The sequence below is a fragment of the Struthio camelus genome, chromosome 9 (genome assembly GCF_040807025.1).
Source record: "Struthio camelus isolate bStrCam1 chromosome 9, bStrCam1.hap1, whole genome shotgun sequence".
NCBI lineage: Eukaryota > Metazoa > Chordata > Aves > Struthioniformes > Struthionidae > Struthio > Struthio camelus.
The window spans coordinates 22,122,311-22,141,902 of record NC_090950.1 but is presented as its reverse complement, the minus strand read 5'-3'; the positions used below and the strand labels follow the sequence as shown (position 1 = coordinate 22,141,902).

The following is a 19,592-nucleotide window of genomic DNA, read 5'->3' as shown; positions in this document are numbered from 1 at the left end:
GCAGACTCCAAGCATCCTGTCTCCAAGACCCATGGCAGGCAAGGCAGAAACCCAGGAGTTCTGCTGGTGCCAGGTAGAGCTGCCTCCTCCCCTCGCCTGGAGCTGCCGTGCAGCGGCGGGTGCTGGACACACAGCACAGAGCAGCCCCGCGCCACTCACCGAGCGAGGCAGAGAGGAGTCGGTGCACGATGATATCCGCATAGCGGCGGATGGGCGAGGTGAAGTGCGTGTAGAAGGGCACGTTGAGGGCATAGTGGCGGAAGAGGGTCTCGTCCTCTAGGACTCCAGTGCAGAAGTAGAGGGCCATCTGAAAGTGGTGAGAAGCAAGGGAAGGGTGTGAGCACAGATGCAAACCCTCCTGGATCCTCACATGTGGCAGCTCTGCTGGGCAGTGAGAGCCAGGAGGGTTTTACGGCGCTGGGGAGAACTTGTCCTCCTATCCCTGAGCCACGGCACAGATTAGCCCAGGAGGGCCTCTCTCCCTCTGTCCTAAGAGATGCTGATGGCACATCAGTGTGCTCACCCTTATGCTCCCAGCTGAGCTCTCCTGCCACACCTTCCTGGAGGAGCAAGACAGAGAGATGGTGGCAGGTCTCTGCACAAGCCTGGAAGGATCTGTGTCTGTGAGACGGGCTAACAGGGCACCCCAGCTGCTCTGAGCCAAGCAGCTGATCGTCCTTCACCCATTGCCCTGTTCAGGCTGCGTAGACACAAGGCAAGTGCTCCAGGAGCCATATAAACAAGGAAGGGGGTAAAGCCATCTGCAGGGAGCTCCTGGCTGCCAAGCTGCCTGTCGATCCGCATGCCCTGTGCCCCCCTCACAGTGCCCAGCACCTGGGCAGAGCTTGCTCTGGCTGTCCCCAATGACTGCACTGACTTTCTCATGCTTGGGTTTAAGCAGCCTCTTGTGTCTGCTCAAGTTTTGGGGCCTGTTCGCCACCTAACCATCCTCTGGAGAGGAGCAAACGGGTAGGGGAGAGCCCAGCCCGTCCCATGCCCACAACAACGGACGCTCTCCTGACAAGCAGGCTCCCAAAGCAGCTCCCATACCAGGCTCTTTTCTGGTCCTGGCTGAGGCCGCAGGTTCCACACATCTGTCATCCCTGCTTGGAGAGCACCGGCGGCCAGGATGAGCGGCTCCCCTGCTCGCCTCCGAGGAGGAGCCAGCCCCGCTGTGATCCCCGCTGCCTCCTTCCACAACAGCAGCTGGGAAGCCGAGCGGCTGGATGACCCAGCTACATCAACACCCAGCCTCTGTCGGCCCCGTGCTTCCCAGCAGCCTCTTCAACGGGAACCTCGCTTGGCTGCGCCACCCCTGTTATCACACATGTTACAGCTTTTATTTTTACATCTGTGAAACACCAGCCCTCAGGGCTGGGAAAACAATAGGGCCAGAGCTCAAGCGGGGAGGGTAGGCTGGGCAGGTCAGGGGGGTTGCAGTGGGGTCATGGCACAGTGGCGATTGAATGAACCCGTTTAAAAATAAGAGCAAAAGATTTAAAAACAATAGGAGTAGCTGGCTCTGATTACAGAGCTGTCCTGGGATCCACAGTTTGGGCAGCTGTCTCCTCCGCTCTCCAGCCCAGCAGCACAGCCAGCTCCTGCTGAGCAGCAACATACTGATCCGGGCAAGTAAACAGAGCAGGTTAAAAAAAGCAGCATCAGTCCCGGCCCTATTATGAGACCCAAGAGCTGGGATAGGAGCTCTGATGGCTGCCAATTTCCACAACCCAGAACTAAATTGTTTCTGATGGACTCCACAAAGTATGATCTCCACTCAATTAGCTCAGCTCCCACTGAACAAGGCTCTGTGCGGCTGTGCAGGGAGAGATGCTGAGCTCCCAGGGCTGGGCTTTCTTGCTTTGGAGGCTGGTGCAGGAGAAGATGAGCATCTCATGCTTACAGAAAGCATAATATTACAGGGGCGTTTATGGGTACCTAAGCCAGGCTCCTGGGCAGGAGGATGGCAGAGCATGCAAGTCTAACGGTGCAAGGTTGGCTTAGATCAAAGCTCTTTGCAAGAGAAAGCCACAAGGAAGGGCTCTTACCTTCCCCTACGCTCAACAGCACAAGGCAACACCTTATCTTTCAAATTACCAAGATGTCAAAGGTCCCATGCTGCTTCCTGTTGAGCAACCTCTTCTAGATGGATGTGTTGGCCAAACCTAGCTGTCCAGGTTTTCGGTCCAGGACCCTTTTTGCTGCGCTGTCAGCAGCTCGTGACCCTCACAGAGGTTAGAAATAGCTTATTTATCCTTGCAAAAATACTTCTTTCAGCTGTGGCAAGGTTACATAATGCAAGGAGTCCAGTCTGACACCTGTCTGATACCTGTCCTTGCCACCATGATAGCACTACCCAGTGACACCAGCCTGATGTAAAGCAGATGTTTTCTCATTAATAGCTTCAACTGACAAGTGGTCTCAAATCCTCAGGGTCTGATTGCAGCAGTTCACAGGAGAACTGCAAGGAGCCTGGAAATAAATTAGCCCTAGCCAACCAGGGGCAATTTTGCTCTTACAGACAGATTGAATCCCCGAGTGACTGAGCCTCTGAAAAATGATATGTCACTGCTCCTTCATCTGTTAAAAAACTCCTGGCACGGCAATCCAGGTGCTCCTGCAGATACACGTTACCAGTTGCTCCCCAGCTCCCTCATTCTCCAAGAGGTTGATGTCTTGACCACCAACGTGCAGCAAAGATGGAAGGTGGTCACTTGAGGTGAGCAAGGCTGGGGGCAGCTTGTTTTGGCTGAATTTTGCCTGCACCCTTGTTCCTGAAACACGAGCTTTATCACTGGGACCTGAAATGTGTACAGGGATATGGGTCATTCCTCAGCGCCCTGGGCCCAGACAGTCTCTCAACACCATCTGTCGGAGCGATAGCCCAACCCTCGGCACCGGCACAGTGCCCTTGTCTGGTGTGTGGCCCTGTTTTGCAGCTGCCAGTGCTCAGATCTGTGCTCTGCCCCATCGGAGACCGCAACGCCCAGGCAGATGGGCAGGATGGGGGTGATTCTTCCATCTGCTCTGTCTGTACTGGGACCAGGGGCAGACAGCAAAAAGTCATCCTCCCAGGGAAAGCTCTTTCCACTTGGTAGCTCTCCGTCCTTCCCTAGGGGCACTGACAGGGGTTTACACTACCCATCCTCTGCATTTAGCAGTAGAAACAATGGTGGAAATCTGAACTGCTCAGGGTTTTGGCGAGCTGTGGCCAGTCGCCTGCTGGCCCAGCATGCAGCGAGTGTGATCAGGGGACAAACGGAGAGTGTGGAGAACAACACTGATGTCTCTCATCCCAGCAGCTCTGTGATCCTTCCAGATAAGCTGTAAGTCATATGGACACACTGCTGCATGTGTGTGCTGGAACACATTGGAAAATGACCCTAAAGGTGGGAGGGTGTGTGCATTCACCTGGCTGGTTGCTTTGGGCAAGCCTGAAATTTCATTTATAAGCTAAGTAGTAATTCAGCTAAGGGCCAATTGCATAAGCTCATCTTAGGATCAAGATGGATTTTGACTTCTTCTGGCTCACGCACCACTCAACAATGAGAGTATCCCATCACCCATATCAGCACCGTCCTGCCAGGAAACGCTAAAGAGAATGCCACTCACCACCCAGAGACAGGCTGGCCTGCAGGGCCAACAAGGGCTCGGTGGTAAACTGGGCTCATCACATCTGCAGGTCACAATGTGGAGCGTGCACAGACGGCAGGTTTACCAGGCAGGAATGGCCTGCTTTAGCACAGCACACCTGAACACAAGAGCATCTTGATCTCCTGATGATAGTATGTTGCCACTGCATTCACCTGTCAGCACCCTCCTTCAGAAAAGGAAGACGAGACAGAAGGGACCAGGACAAGCCAGAGCAGAACACAGCATCGTTATGTGGGGCAACACAGTCCATTCCGCAGAATGCTGCCTGCTCTACGGAAAGCAGCGCTACTGAGCTGAATGCATTTTACCACATGGCTTCAGTCCCCAAATCCACTTGCAAGAAAGCATTAAGCCACAAAAGTACAGCAGGACTTCAGTCAACTGCTAATGAGTAAATGGAGCAAATGAGCTAATTAGAAGAGTGACAGTCAAATGAGCGATGTTAGGAAGATAATTCATTCCTGCAGCGATAAGCTGACCACAGCAGAGAGACCCTTTCAGGAACGTGCTCCTCCTTGTGGGGCAGGACTTCCTTCAGAAAAGGCTGTGCTGTGCCCCAATGCAAACGCAGAAACATAGATGTTTCATAAAAACTTTTTTTAACATTGATAAGCTCCCAAATAAGTGTCCTGAGCTGCAGACACACCAAACACAGCAATCAGCGTGAACAGCACAACACCACTCCTTCACAGAGACCTTCACAGAGGGTCTCTTGGCCTGGAGGGAAACCAAGGGTTTCCAGAGCATCCCTGCTTATAAGAGCAGGAGCCTGAGGGCCAGGCTGTGTTTTATGACCAGTCGTTGCACAACCCTGCATCGTCCTGATTCCTTATGCCTTCTTTGTATAAGACGCCAGTTTGGACACCATGACTTGAGGAGCTGGCATGGACTTGAGGAGCCTGTCACCAGCTACTTGTGGAGCAGGCTGGGTCCCTGCAAGTCTGTCAGCATACCCTCTATTCAACTTCAAGTGTGAAACACTCTAATTGGTAATTGTAGGGGTGGGGTGGGAAGGCTCATCCAGCAAAGCTCTGCTGCCCAGGGAATTCAGCGTGGGGCTGAAACACTGGCTGGGAGCTGCTGGGAGCCCCACAGCACCATGTTCAGTGTCCATTCACCCTTCCTTTACATAAAAACCAGCTACAGTAATGCAGAGGGAGCCCATGGGTGAAGATGGAGTCACAGCAGGTAGCTACAACCAGATGCATCTGACAGCACGGTGCCATCCTTACCTGCATGGGCCTGGAGAACATGTTGGTCAGCACTTCTTTCCTGGCTTCGGAGTATCTGTCAGCACCAAATGTTTCATTTAAGCTTTTCTGGAAGAGAAAAGACAGTGAGATTTCAATGCTGGCAAGCAGTGGTGGCTGGGGGACCCAGACAGACCTTTCTGGGACAAATAGGCAGCTTGTCAGAACAAATGTCTCTTTTCCCTGCAAATCCCCTTGAAAAGTGCAGGAAGTGCGTGCGGAGCTGGGTTCTGGCTGCAGTAGTCAGCTCACCCTGGCAAGACTGCGAACACACCACTGCCAAGTGCTGACCCACCTCCCAGGGACAAAGGCAGCGAGCGCACAACGGCACAGAGACTGCTGGCTCCATCCCCAGATGTGCAGCGTGCAGGGCACCCCTAAGCCCCCTCCCTGACCTGTGCCTGGCTCCTGTCCAGATAACGAGAGCTTCAGTGCATGGACTCACGGGACTCTGGGGAGATGCATATATAAGAGGTCGTTGCCTGGGGCTAGCAGCAAGGAAGAGAGAAGAGAGTTCAAAGTGCAGCAGAGAAGCTGAGTGCACAGTCCTGCATCTGCTGACTTGCACAGCCAGCAAGCGGGGAAAGCAGTCCCAGCTGATGGAGTGGTGTGAGGGAGGCCAGGGGGATGGGATTAACAGAGGATTATCCACAGTCCAGTGGCAACGAGGAAAGAAAATCCTGGAACCTGTGCTGTGCTGTTCAGTTTGAGTTCAGTCTCAGGACACGCTCAGCAGAAGATTGGTCTGACACCTCCCACACTGCCTGTGTCTGACCTTTCCCAGCACTGCTCTCCAGTCCTTCCCAGTCCCCATTCCCCATCCTTCCTCCCTGAAACCTTCAGCAGCCCAGAAAGAAACATCCCCCTTTAGGGCTACTTTTTCTGTGGTACAGAGCAAGTGACCGGTCCAGGACCTCCTGGAAAGGTAGAGAAAGGAAATCTGGGTGTCCAGGCAGTGCCATGCACTGAGATGTGCTTCCTATTGCCCTGCTTTGCAGGGAGAGCAGTAACTTGGGTGACATGCAAGGTCTTCCAGACCCCGCTCTAAGGTTTGTACACAACACAGCCGACCAGGACAGGCTGGGTTACCCTTGCCCAGTGCTGGTGGAGTCAAGCGTTGCTGAGGCTGGCGTTTCATTTCAGTATGGACTAGCTGTTGGCTCTGCCTGGGCCTGTCCAGCAGAGCCTGGCGAAGGCTGGGGCAATTGCACTGCTGCTGTTTGTCCCAGAAGCTGCAAAGGCCTGGCTGGCTTTTGGACTCTCTCCTCCCTTCCCTTTCCAAAGCAGCAGCTTTCTCCCACCTGTGCTGCAAGGGTTGGAGACGCGGCAGCCTCTCCACCACCCCTCACGTGTGCCTTGAAGCTCCAATAGTTTTCTAAGCCCTCAAGAGCATCTCAGCCTCTGCGCAGCTGACACAGGGGCCGGAGGACAGAGCAGCCTAGCCAGAGGGGCTCTGTGGGCCTCGCAAGACATCCTGCACTTTCTGCCCAACGGGCTAAGAAGGGAGTGAAGAGTTACACTCTTCTGCGTCCCGAAAGCCTCCGCGCTGACTCAGGGACCACATCCAGTCTGTGACCCACGTCAGTATAAAAGGTTAAAGAGAGAGGGACTGCTCCTTCGCTGCCAGCAGTGCTGGGGAACCCAGCACGTTCCCGACGTGTGTGGCTGCCCCCAGACCTCACCCCAGAAAGAGCAGGGGACACGGGGCAGCTCATGCCGCTGCAAACACAACGCAGTCACGCCACCACCCGCCCTCGCCCCCGTGGCCCTGCCGCGCCGGCGCGCTCACGTGCAGGGCCCCCGCACTGCTGAAGTCGATGTCGAGGCCGACTTGGTCGCAGAACTCCATGAGGTCGTTGAGCAGCTTGCTCTGGGGCGGCGGGTGGCGGCGCAGCAGGGCCTGCTCGGGGAAGGAGCGGTAGATCTGATGGGCCACGGCCATGTTCGCGAGCAGCATGAACTCTTCCACCAGCCTGCAGCAGAGAAAAACAACCCCGGCCCCCCGAGTCAGTGCAGGGTATGCCCTGGGAAGTGAAGCGATACTTCCGCTGCTGGCCGGTCCTGCCAGTACGTAGTGATGGAAACTAGCATTACAGAGGAGGGAGAGCAGCTTGAAGTTGCTGTTATAAAAGAAGATTAGACCTGAGACTGCAGCAACCCCCCCCCCACCCCAAATTCTCATTTTCTAGCTGAAGTATCCCCATGGATTCGGAGAAGGCCATCCTACTGGTGCAGATAGGCAGAAGTCAAGGATAAACTGACAGCTTAATTTAGGATAAAATAATCTCCTTTTAGGTCATTTTATCTCCTGAAATGCTCGACAGGCAAAACAAACGCTATGCAAGAGATAGCATGGAAAACAAACACATATCGCTGTCTTCCCGGGCCAGAGCAAACAGCGTCTCACTTGCTCCCCCATCCTGAGATCGACATGTGTGGTCAGGCCTAGCCGCACAGCCCTGCCTTCGCGCCGGCTCTCTCTGAGAGCAAAACGCAGAGCGGCCCTCAACAAGGCAAGCAACCTGCTCGGCTCGCCGTGGGGCTCCCTCCGGGATCGAGGTGCTCCAGGACTCTCCATGGCTCCTCACCCCTGCAGTCTGCTCCATTGCAGAGATTTCTGGGGGTAACTAGGCTGGGGTGAGCACCCCTCTTCTTCCTCTGAATATACAGCCGTTGAGCAGAAAGCTCCAGGGTTATACGTCACAAAGAAAAGCAATCCCCGCGCTAGAGATCATCTTTAGTGCATTATGAGTTATGCTACCAACTGCAGGGTTGTGTCACAGGAGACCTATTTAACTGGACTTAGATAAGCCGCGAGATGTGCTTAACTGGGCTTCCCACTATTTGCTGCACGTATTCCCCACGGCTCCTAACTAGAGCTAATTACCAAAAAAGATAACCCCATGCTCCAAGCATTGCCCGAGGGAGCTGCCACCTATTATGCTGCCACAGTCCCACTGCTCCTGCACGCAGGGCGGCAATTTTGGGGGCTGGCTGGGGGACCTGCATTGGAGACTGGGAACCCGCAGCTCTCGCCATGGCCGTCGCCGGATGGGTTGGCCAGGTGAGATGAGAGGGCGCTGCGTTCCTAGGGTACTTGCTACGGCAGTGACGCGTTCCCGGTCGCGGAGTACTTGCCAAGAATTCAAAAGAGAAAGGAAATAATTAAAGACAAGCCCAGAGGAGGAATAAGCACTTGACAGTTGTAAGCAGCGGTAGAAACGTTCATCTTTACAAGAAGGGAGTGCTGTCAAGAAGAGCTTTGTGGTGGCTCCCAGGGCAGGGAGCGCATCGCCCCAAAGCGGCCAACACTTCAAACCCTGCGGGGAAGGCAGGACGGACGCTGTTGCGGAGGCAGTGCGAGGGCAGCCTAAGAGGGGCTGGAAACCGGCCACCGATCCTGCCCCCTAAAACACCCGCTGAACAGCAGATGCTGCTAGAAGACCAACAGATCAGTCAGCAGGGTGTGATGTCCGCCTGCAGCCCAGCGTGGGAGCGACAAGGGCTGCAGGTAACACGGCAGGGTCCGGACACGCTCGTGACGAACGACTTCCCAAAGGCTGAGCGCAGAACTTGCTGCTCCTGTGCAACTAAGCCAGCAGATGGCAACATCGGTCCCTCTATGCCCCCCCCCCCCCCACGGCACCAGGGGCTGCAGGACAGCATGGCCCAAGGGTGCTGGGCACCCAGGCTGGCTCTGCCAAGGGACACCCAGGCTCGGAGAGGCAGGGCACCAAACGGCGCCCGGCAGGATGCAGCGCGACAATCCCCGCCTGCTGCGGGCAGGGGGAAAGCCCCAGCTCTCGCCCAGCCGCTGCACTCGCAGGCAGCGCGTGGCAATAGCAGCGGGGTTGCAGCACCCAGGGCGCGGGCAAGGCTGCGGCGGCCCGCGCTCGCACAGCGCGGGGCAGCCGGTGGCGGGGCAGGCCTTTCCACCCCGACCCGGCTTGTGGCAACAGGCAGGCTACCAAAGGCAGCGCCTCTCCTTTCTTTGGGTTTGGGTGCAAAGGAAAAGGGGACGTTTGCAGCGCTAGCCCTGGCTACGTAGACGCACAGGCGGGCAAAGGCCAGCCACAGAGTCCCTCTGCCTCCCTCGAACCATGGCAGGGGTCAGGACCTTCGGAGTGAGTTGTAAAACCTTTTTAAAGATAAAGCAATAAGCACACCCACAAACAATAACTTCTCTCTGTCTGAGGCGAACGTGTTTATCTCATGTCCTCACTGTACCTAAGCGTTCAGGCAGCCCCTGTGATTCATCTAGTTCCTGCTGCTCACAAGAGCGTGAGGCCCTTAGCTTGTATCTCCAGCTTGTATCTTTGGGCTAGATGCAATTTCCACCAGATCATTAAATTCTGCATTTTGCTTTGCCATTTGGGGGGTTTGGGCCTTTGACTTCTCCTGGGGGTATTCTTGTTCTACTATCGCAGGTAACACTGAATTGAAGCTCATACCTGAGAGCAGTCCTGCCAGGGGTGTTTTTACACCTGAAAAAAGCTGTGAACATTTCCCATGCTCTCTGCAAAATCACATCCTTTTTCCCTTCCACAGGTCCACATCTGGAGCACCAGCCCCCAGACACCGTTGCAGACACCTCACCTCAAGGAGAGGTATCTGGCACACAGATGGACTGGCAACATGGACAGGAAAATCTTATGAGGAGCTTTGCACCATGACAGGGTGCAGGATGTGACCCTAGATACTCAGCGCTCCTACTCTTATCACTCACTGCACCCAAAGCCAAGCTAGAAATGTTGCAGAAAAGAAATGGTTTGAGTGCATTGCCCTGCCGTGGAGAAACCCTCCAAAAGCTGATGGATCCAGCAGTTGTTCCCCTTTTCCAATTGGCTTCCAGAGGGAACTGCTAGGGCAAAAGAGACCGTCGTCGTCCCCAGCAGCTCTGTAGCACACAGCTTTGGGGGAACGCAGCTTTGTTTTGTGCTTCCAAGGAGCGAGTAACACAGACGAGGTCAGACACCACGCTATATATATATCCAGGAGGGAAGAGAAGTGCCAGGACCCTGACGGGGTTGGTTCATATCAGCTCAGGTTAATGAACAACAATGACACAGGAAGACTGCAGCACCCTGTAGACACGGTGGGTCCTTCCCAGCTCCTGATCCCATGGGAGTGACAGAGCTACTCCCCAAACGCACCCTATTTGAGCAGCCCAGACAGTCATCGCTGCACTGCAGGTGCAAAAGGGAAGAACAAGATGGGGTTGTTCTGTGCTAACTCCTAGGTAGGTTTGTTTTAAATGTCATTCCCCAAGATTTAGCCCCTAGGGAGAGGAAAAACCCCACCTGCGTGGCAGCTTTCGAAAGGGAATGGTCACAGCTAGGCTAATCCAGAGCATGTGCGAGTCTCATAGGGTCTGAGGGAACGGGCTGGGACAGCAAACCAGCTAGCACCTGCACCCTGAGTTAAGCCAGGTCACCTATTTCAGCAGAGAAACAGGGTCTGTGGTTTAGCTCCCTCAGGACACGAGGAAGGAGGCCGAGATCTGCAAAGAACAGCTTAACGTGGAGGTCTAATTGCATCTAAAAAGAAAACCATGTTCTCGTAGGGGGCTCACACTGAGACTTTGCACAGGACATTACAGACCCAGGAGGATGAGCCCGAGGCTCAGGCAGCAGGTGAAGCCAGCACAGCTTTGGCTGCTCAAGAGTAGCAGAGAGTGGCAGAGCCACTGCCTTCTCGCCCTGCCCAGGTAGCCTTCCCTGCTGCTGTCCAAAGCCCGGACATGTTGCCAGAAACCCCACTGAGCTCTTGAACTCAGGGTACTCTCATGCTTTCACTAGCCTGTTTTAAAAGACAGCTGCCACACGCTGCACTTTGAGCTAGCGTCCTTGCTAGGGCTTCAACTTGGCAAGCGCTACTCTGCGGCTCGGAAAAAAGAAATGCATCATCAGGCAGCCTGGAGCTGAAGCCTGGCTGGCAGCGGCTGGGGGCCAGATGAACGCCTGGCGCTATCGTTACTGGGAGCAGCGCTGAAACCCTGCTAACTTGTCGGCCTGTCAAACGACAAGAGTTTTTTTTTTTTTTTCTTTTTTCTTAAAACAGCCTAGCTTGGAGTTTGGCTCAGTGTGGCTGGCAGAGAGGAGCACAAAGAAAAATATTTCATGGCTAAAAAAATGGAGACAGAAAGGCTAGTCCATCTGAACGCGCACTGAATGAATCCCATGTGAAATGCATTCTAACGCCATCGCTACAGTTTCCTCTGGATTAGCTGAGCTATCCTTGGCTCCCGGCTACATAAAATCCCATAAACAATATGATCTGAACTTTTGCCCTTTCAGCGCTCATGCAAGGTTTCCTCCGCTGTCCTGCGGAGAGCTGGGGGCTAGCAGGTGGCTCTGCCTCCCGTAGGTGCTCACAGATACCAGCTGTCCTGCTCGCTGGGACTGCACGAGGGAGCGTTTCCAAATCTGTTCAATGCATCATTTAGCACGTGCACATGCGAGAGGGAGGAGAGAGAGAGTCAGGATGGCTTGAGAAGGCTGTAACACGCGCAAGCATCTTCTGCCGTCTCTTTCAATACCCAGATTTTGCTTATGAGTTATGGGCTTGGTGCAGAAGTTAGTGGGTGAAATTCTATAGCCTGCCTTATGCAAGAGGTCAGCTGGAGGGTAAGGTTTTCAAAAGTGCTCGCCTCCTGGTTTCAAAGGTGATTGTGGCATGTCAGCTTCTAAATCCCACTGACTGCTTGGGAGATTTCAGGCTCCTGAGATGCTCTGAGACTTGGTGCTTTTCAAAGTACCTTAAAAGATGGTCTTTGCTCCTGCAGGCAAAGAACAACCACCTCAGAGACCGTCCAGCTGAGAGGGACTGATAATGCCCTCACGGCTGCCCCAAATGCAAATTGCTGGGCTGTAACTCTTCTCACGCAGCTCCTACCCAGAGCCAAACGTCCGTGGGACACGGGAAGGGGAGCTGTACGCTCAGACTCTGGAACTGCTTTAGTAACAGTGATACTATTTGCTCCGTAAAAGGTTAGTAAAAACCCTTCCTGAAGTCTTGACAGCAACCTTGAAGAACTATTCACATCCCCAGCAAGTTGTTTTGTTGAGGGCAAATAAAATACTAGGTTTTCATGCCAAATCTCAGCAGAGCAAAGCAGGCAAGTAAAATATCAGTTTGGCTGCTGTGTTCCCATAGCAATGCAGCCAGGCTATACAATAGCCATCTAAGTGCCCACTCCTCCTGATTAACTTGACAAATGACATTAGCAAATCAAGGTTTGCTGCGCAGGGAGAGACAAGAAGTACTTTGTTTGCAATCTAGTAAGTGCAGGAACAAGGAAGGCAGCTTGGTTAAAGGAGACACATTAAAACATTCCACCAACATAACAGACGCATAAGCTTCAGAGCAAATGACAGTGAGGTACCGCCAAATAGAGGAGCACAGCTCTTTCCCCATGCCTTCTTATTCACCTCTATTGTCTCCTGGAAGATGCAACTGCTGGGTGTTTCCCAGCATTGAAGTGTTTTCATAGCTGAGGCACAGACCCAGAGATCAAGTCCCAAACACCATGTAGCTCTCCCATGGCTGGATTTTCCATGCTTTTGACATGCTGGGGAAGTCAGTCCCCTCTTTGCCTGTTGTTCATTGCAGCAATCTGCTCACAACGGGACAGAGCTGAACCACCCTGAGCTGGAGTCAGAGCTTTCCTTCCAATGGGCTGTCCATCTAGTTGGGTGAGCTGGCACAACTTAAAGCTTCCCAGCATCTCTCCAGTATCTCAGACTTAAGCCAGGTATGACTGCATCATTTCTGCAAAAGCTACCGAATTTCCTTCCCCTATCCCTTTACAGACTGCTATTCACTCATATCCATCCTGCCTCCCCCCCACAGCACTTAAGCTCCCTGCTGCACAAAAACCCAACCGTTTGCTGTTCAAACTCCTTCCCAAGCTCCGGCTCACTGTGCAGACGAGTTTACTCTCCCTGCTCACCACAGGTCTGTGCTTTGTCTAGCAGGCAGGGCCCGCTCTGGTTTCTCAACTCATAGCTACGTGTCTGTCTCAGGTGCCCAGCTCTGTGCTGGATCCAAATAGGGACAGGGCAAAAGAGCTTTGAAGGTATCATTTGACCACAGGCCAAGTTTGAAGTGGCACTATGGAAAGCTAGCACTGAGAAAAGGAAGTCCTGGCCTGAAGAACAGCACTGCCTTTCTCTGCAGACAGCCCCACACAGAGTTTGGCCACTAAACTCAACTGCACTTTCTGGTGTTAGAGTATCTCCTTCCTCATGATCTGAGCGATGGGCACAGTCAGACTTTGGAAGCTCTGCAGGGCAACTGGTGCTTTTGTACATGCCTGAGAAGGCTGTAAAGACACTGATGGATATGTATCCCCTTGCTAAGGGCAGTACGTAGCAGAGCTAGCTCTCTGCTGGCTTGAAAGGGATTATCGCTGCAGAGCAATCTCATAACAAAAAGGGACCTACAGCCACCTCCTAGAACAGACTAAATTCTGCTGCACTCACCAAGAAAAAGTCACCTTCCACAAAAGGACGCAAACGCTACCGTGCATGGTGGCAGGCCCAACAGCAGCAGTAGTACCAGTTGAAGGAAAACAGTAAGGAAAACAGCATCACAGTTCAACCAATATACTCTCTCCAAAGAGTTAAGTTCACAGACTTAGTCTAGCGCCCTGGATACGGTGCGACTTTTTCTTCTTTTCTTTAAATCAAGTATGTTTATTTTTGATCACAGCTCTTCCATGAAGCAAAGGAACTCGGGAGGTTTCTATAAAAGCTCTTCTAAAAGCAACATTAGCTAACCCCACGTCTCTTGAGAGTGCAGCCAACGACAGAATCATGCTCTTTGGCTAGTAGCTGGAACAGAGCTTGTGATGGCCCTTTTCCATGCAAAATTCTGCAATAAAGATGTACTGTCTTCCTGGGGTCACTATGCCAGTCCAATGGACACAAGCACCTTCAGCCATGCCCTCCAGAATAGGACTGCTGCTTGAAGCGTTATGAAAACTAAACCCCCAGTTATCCAAAAACTGGATGGCACAGTTACATATGAGCTTTGCAATGTTGGTGTGGAGCTCCCTTTGCCAAAGACAGTTGCCAAAAGCCCAAAAGCCCTACTTTTTTTGAAAGAAAAAGTAGTAAAAGGCAAGAACGCTGGTGGTTCCTGGCTTGATGAAAGTCATTTGTGCTCCTTTTGCAGCTAGCGGTAGCCTTACAAACCCGAGATGAATAATGGAATTACTCCACTTTCTGAGATTGCTCAATTAGCTCTTGGTTAAAACTGTTAACACTGACACTTGGATGAGAACAGCAGCTCTGAGGCACTTTCAGATTCATTTCTTACTAAGCTAGAATGGCTTTTCTCTCTGATGAACTCCCTTTCTGGGGTATAATGCATGCCCTTTTTATTAGCTATGGTGCCTTCCCAGTAATAGATGCCTAGAACACACACGCATGGGAGATTTTTCTGAATACAAATGCCACTTCCTGGCCACTCCTGCACCTTGAGGCTGGAAATGCCATGATACCACTTTCTTCACTTTATCCAAATTAAGTGCGGTGCAGTGGAAAACTGTTTAAGTTCTCAACACTAAAGCTGGGCTACTGAAGGCATTCGGCATGATTAGGAATTAACTGCTTAAAGCCTGATATACTTGATTTGCACACGGGGATTTACACCCCTAGAAAAACCTCAACCATCTGCCTAAGTTCCTTTGAAATTATTGACACCACTTTACAGTGCTGTTACGTAACAGAGCTGACAGTCTGGCAGAACAACGTTAGGTCAGACGTCGGAGCGTTGAAGACAGCACAAGCAGTGCTGGGGCCCTCAGCTGCTTGGCTGCATGGATGGCAAATGTTCCCCTCCCGGCCTGGGAGCTCTTCAACCTCATCTGTGGCTTGTATTAAAGAGATAAAGGCAAAACCTGCCCGTCTCACCAACCCATGTCCTGTCTTGATCCAAGCCACAAAGGAAATGTCATCTAAGTGAAAAGACAGACTGTTGCAGAGGACGCAGCCCGCACGGGCTGCGACTTCTCATTAAACGTTAATGTAACTGCACTCTGCTCCTTTTCATGCAAATCGGCAGCAACCTTCAGACTCCTGGCACAATGCTAAAGTGTCCCTCTGTGCCAAGATGGCATCTTCAGCTGCCGTGGGCCAGGGATGAAAGCTTAGACAGGCACCCATGCACTCAGCCACACACGACACAGAGGCACAACTTCAGCGGGACTCCCTTGGTCCCAGCTGCAGCATCGTCCAAAATTTTCTTGGGACTGTGAAATTTTTGAGCCCAAGGCAGAGGACATCACCCCAGCACAACAGATACTGGCACCTCTCCCTCCATGAATGGGCTTGCTGAGCCAGAAAATCTCTTTCCTTGCTTCTCCCAGGGGTCCCAAAGCAGCCCTCAGAGTGCCGTTTGCTCAGCGTGGGCACAGAGCCCCACATTTACACAACAACCTAGAAATGCCTCCAGCAGCCAGGGCTGTGCCAGCCTCCCCGGTCGTGCTGGATGTCAGCACAGAAGCAACAGCGCTTTTTAGTAGTCCTCCTTTGAAACACAACTTCCTCACCCTGCGTGAGCAGTTCTCTATGGCTAAGATGATGTAGCTTTATAAAGGGTTTGAGATCCCTGCAGACAGCTCCAGGAGCTGCTCAGCTTGCAGTCACAGCCCTGCTCCTGCAGATCCCTATTAGATCCATTTTGTCACTCCAGAGAGCCACTCCAAGGGAGCTACAAGAGGAAGGTCAAGGCCCTGCTTGCTCTCTGCAGAGCTGCAGGGGAGGGATAAGCAGCAACCACCAGCGCACAGACCAAAACGGTGTGTTCAACTAACAGGTTTCAGCAGGGGATCACTGCCTGGGCTGCAAAGTACCACTTTGGGGACCGCATTAGGAGGCTCCTGAGCGAGGGTGCTCTCTAGCAGCCTGGGCCAGATCAGCTACCCAAAACAGTCTTCTCTGGCCCATGAGAATGCTGGTGGGCAAGAGAGCCTAGAGCCAAGCCAGGTCCAAGAGAGCACGTAGGATGGGGGAAATACCCTGCAAACACAGCTCCCAAAGCAGAGATTTGGCATTCCATGTTCCTGGGATTTACAGCTTGATAGGCGACTGGCTCCGAAAGTAGAGCTTATGACAAGAACAGTCTCCTAGACACATGCTATTAGTGTCATCCAGAGCCTGGCTAAGAGGGGAATGGAAAGAATTCCTGAAGAAATGCAGACAGCCTCTCTCCTGACGTGAAAGTCTCCAGTCCCACACATCAGGACAGCACTGCCTCTTATCAGACTGCGCTTCCTACTAAAATGAGGAAACAGGAACGAAAGGCACTTTTCCTTGCAGTTAAAGTTTATGCAAGTGATTTATAGGTCAGAAAAATTAGCAAGTCCGTGGCTGAGTGCTCCGTACAGCGGCATGTGTTACATGGCTGCTGACCACAAATGCCAAGACCCATTAGGTGGAAGCAAAGGGCAGCACGCTGGAAAGTTAAAGATGCTTTTTGCCCATTTAATTAATTAGTTAGGCCTCTTTTCCATCCCTTGCAGCCTTCGTTAATGTAACATTCAAGTGAAGGGATATTAACAATTCAGACAACACATTAATATTAACACGACACCTGCAAAATGCAAATGCAAGTCCATTAGGTAAACAGATGATCTTAAGCCATCAAGGCAGAAATAACATTCTGACATTTCCTAGCAGGAGTATCCTGCGGAGATACTGTCCATCACTTCCGCTCCATTATAATGCCATGGCCCTTGTAAGCAGGGGCTCCTCATTTGTTACTAGTCCCTGAAAGGATGAGAAAAACTTACATTTTCATTAAAGCATTTGCCAGTTTCATATGGAAAGCATCTTTCTAAAGCCATGTCGTGAACCAGAAAGATCAGAAAGGATTTTTAAAAGGATTTCATTCTGCGCTAGTGAGGGATGGAGATAAAAATCAAAGCTGATAGCTTGTAGATATTAACCTGCACTTGGGATTGCTTCAGAAGCTGAGCTTTTGGTTAAGATTAATCTGAGACAAGCTTTCTATATGGCAGAAATAAACAGTTAATAGCCCAGAGCTCTGATAGTGCCATAGGGACCCAGAGAACTGCCAGAACTTTCATGTGCCATGTCCCTCTATCAGCTAGCTAAACCTGTCCCAGCTGTTGCAGCTAAGGAGACTTTCACATCCTGCATGCATTTCTCCCTTAAGTCTTTGCCTTTGCTAGCTCCAGCTGACCTGGCTTTAGAGAGTTGATTACCTTAATGTGGGAGACAAGCTGATGGACAAAGGGGAAATAAAAAAGAAGGGATGAACTTCCCAGATTGGGAGCAGGAGATGGCCAATGACCGGGGAGAGCATCCATGTACCAACCCACACGTGACCCTGGGACAAATAAACAGGGGTCTGCAGAAGCTCACAGGGAGATGAGCAACAAAAGCCAGCCAAAAAAGTAAAGCACTGCGTGGAGAGTAATCTAAATAATCCAGCAACCAAAGGCAGCAGTAGCAGGACAACCTAATGCCTACTCCATGACGTCCACAAAATGAAAGCCAGGCAGTGATTTGCTATGTAATATCTTCTTCCTCTGGTGGTCTCTGGTTCAAGCAGGATAACCTAAAAGTTAGACCAGGTTGGCCTTCTGCAGCTGAGCTCTGGAAATCATCACGGATAAACATCCACAGCCCCTCTCAGTCTCTGTTCTAGTTCTTAACCACTCTCATAGGGGAAAGCAGTGGTACCTGGAGTGATGTGTGTGCTCTTAGGAAGAACGCTCAGGCAGGAGTGCTCACCCAGACTGGCCAGCCTTTAGGAAGGGCCTTGCTGGAGAAGCATTGCTCTGGAAAGAGTGGCTGCAGATCAAGGGAATTGGAGCCACCACCAGGACCACTGTTTCTGAGAAGATCTATGTCGGGCAAATACATTTCAATTTAGCAAGGTTCCTAGTGGACACACAAATTCAACTGGTCCCTGGCCATGGGACACTCTGCTGGGGGTGCTTACCAGGTGGGGCTGTGGCCGTGGAGCAAGGCCCGTGGTGCTGTCCATCACTGCACCACTTCAACCTCAGATCTGCAGTTGTAGCACCAAGTATGGGCAGGTTAAGGGGAATAGTTGTATCAATATGGAGTGAGGGATCCAGCTGGCTCCAGCTGTATTATTCTTGGTCTGAAATTATTGTAAAGCACAATACGTGAAAGTTCTGGTTACCAAGACTTTCAAAGACATGGAAACCCTAGGGGGAGGTACCAGGGACACAAACAGTAGATCAAGGTTAAAACCACCAATAAAAGTTGGCAAGGAGATGAAAGGGAAATGGGCAACTCAGGATTTGGGGGTGTTCTTCTCTAAATAAGGACTACTGAAATAATCTGGATAGTTTCTGTTTTCAGGCAGCCTCTTGGCAAATTAAAATGTCCCAGAAGATTTTATATTCAGCTCCTACAATCTTAAAACTAAATATTAGGTGAGGAAAAACATGCTTCTAAAGAAGAGAGTCAGGCATAGTCCCGAGTGAAAAACAATGAGCAGGAGAACTAACATATCAAATTTGTTGAATGTGCAATCAACAACAGGCTTTTAGCTCCCTCTTAAAAAGAAAGCCAAGGCAATGAAATGCAAAGAGATGAGCAGAGTGGAAAAGCTGTAGGAAATCTAGGAAATCTGCCACCCCCCCTCGAGTTTCCCCCAAGCATGATGATCACCCTGCACGGCCTCAGCGGGCAGGCTGGGACTACTGCTGGAGTTATGCCATAAATTCCTGACACTGCCTTGTTCCCTTTGCAGCAGGACAGACTCAAAGTACAATAGGTCTTTTCCATCTGTAACTTCTCTCTCTCTCTCTCTCTCTCTCTCTCTCTCTCTCTCGACTTTTATGTGTATTGATTCAAAAGCTATTTGATTTACTGGCATCAGGTTGTGAAGAGTCTGGCTTAGTCTAAGGACAGCCTGAGGTTAAAGGCAGCAATGCCGTTTCACCACCCTGTCCATTACAAGAAAATGTTCAGGCCTGGATTTACAGTCACGTTCCAGTAAGCCCACACATCATGGCAGGCTGAAATTAGCCTCGTTTATGCAGTGGGATTGAGAAGAATCAGCTAAAGATTGTACCAAGTTCAGCACACAACAGAGAAAGCTAAACAGTACGAGAGGAGGCATTTAACAGCACGCTTGCTGTCAGAGAAGCGCAAAAGGAGGGTGCACATTTGTAGTGACAGAGGTTTATTCACCTCCAACTGAAGCTATACACAGATAGATGGCTAAATGGGATAGATAAGCTAGTTTCAATGAGACCATAACAGGTAAGGATGGGTGGCCTAGCTGTAAGAGGAAGAATTGCCCCTAAAGCCCAGAGATGGATACGATGACTCTCCAGAGCTGGCTTAGCAAGAGAGGGCTTTGCTTCTCATCACGTTGCCAAGATTGTAGAAAAGAAAGAACAAGCTCTGTTCACATTGAGGTCTACAAAACCTCACATGCTGCTGGGTGAAGGTAGTAAATGACTCAACCCCTGGCTATCAGAACACGAGGTCTAACCTGGTTACTTCTGCTAGCTCCTCCACTGACTTTTATAGGTCCCTCACCTGCATCTAAGAGCAGGGAAATCAAAGCTAAATTCACTATGACATTCTGGGATAGGGTTTTACTGAATCAAGACATGCTTGATTAAAGTGAAAGACACAAGTTTGATGAAGGAGAGACTTTGCAATGCTACCG

At 51.4% G+C, this 19,592-nt stretch overlaps 1 protein-coding gene across 5 annotated transcripts in view; it reads right to left on the bottom strand.

Annotated features, from left to right (window-relative positions):
- The window catches only part of DIS3L2 (DIS3 like 3'-5' exoribonuclease 2), a 200,361-nt gene that overhangs the window by 5,263 nt on the left and 175,506 nt on the right, over positions 1-19,592 (bottom strand). For all 5 annotated transcript variants that reach the window (XM_068953694.1, XM_068953695.1, XM_068953696.1 and 2 more), the window contains 3 exons: positions 6,694-6,877; positions 4,887-4,973; positions 160-307 (listed from right to left, as the gene is read on the bottom strand). In XM_068953694.1, coding sequence (XP_068809795.1) covers positions 160-307; positions 4,887-4,973; positions 6,694-6,877 — 419 coding nt within the window. The remainder of the gene's footprint in view (positions 1-159; positions 308-4,886; positions 4,974-6,693; positions 6,878-19,592) is intronic.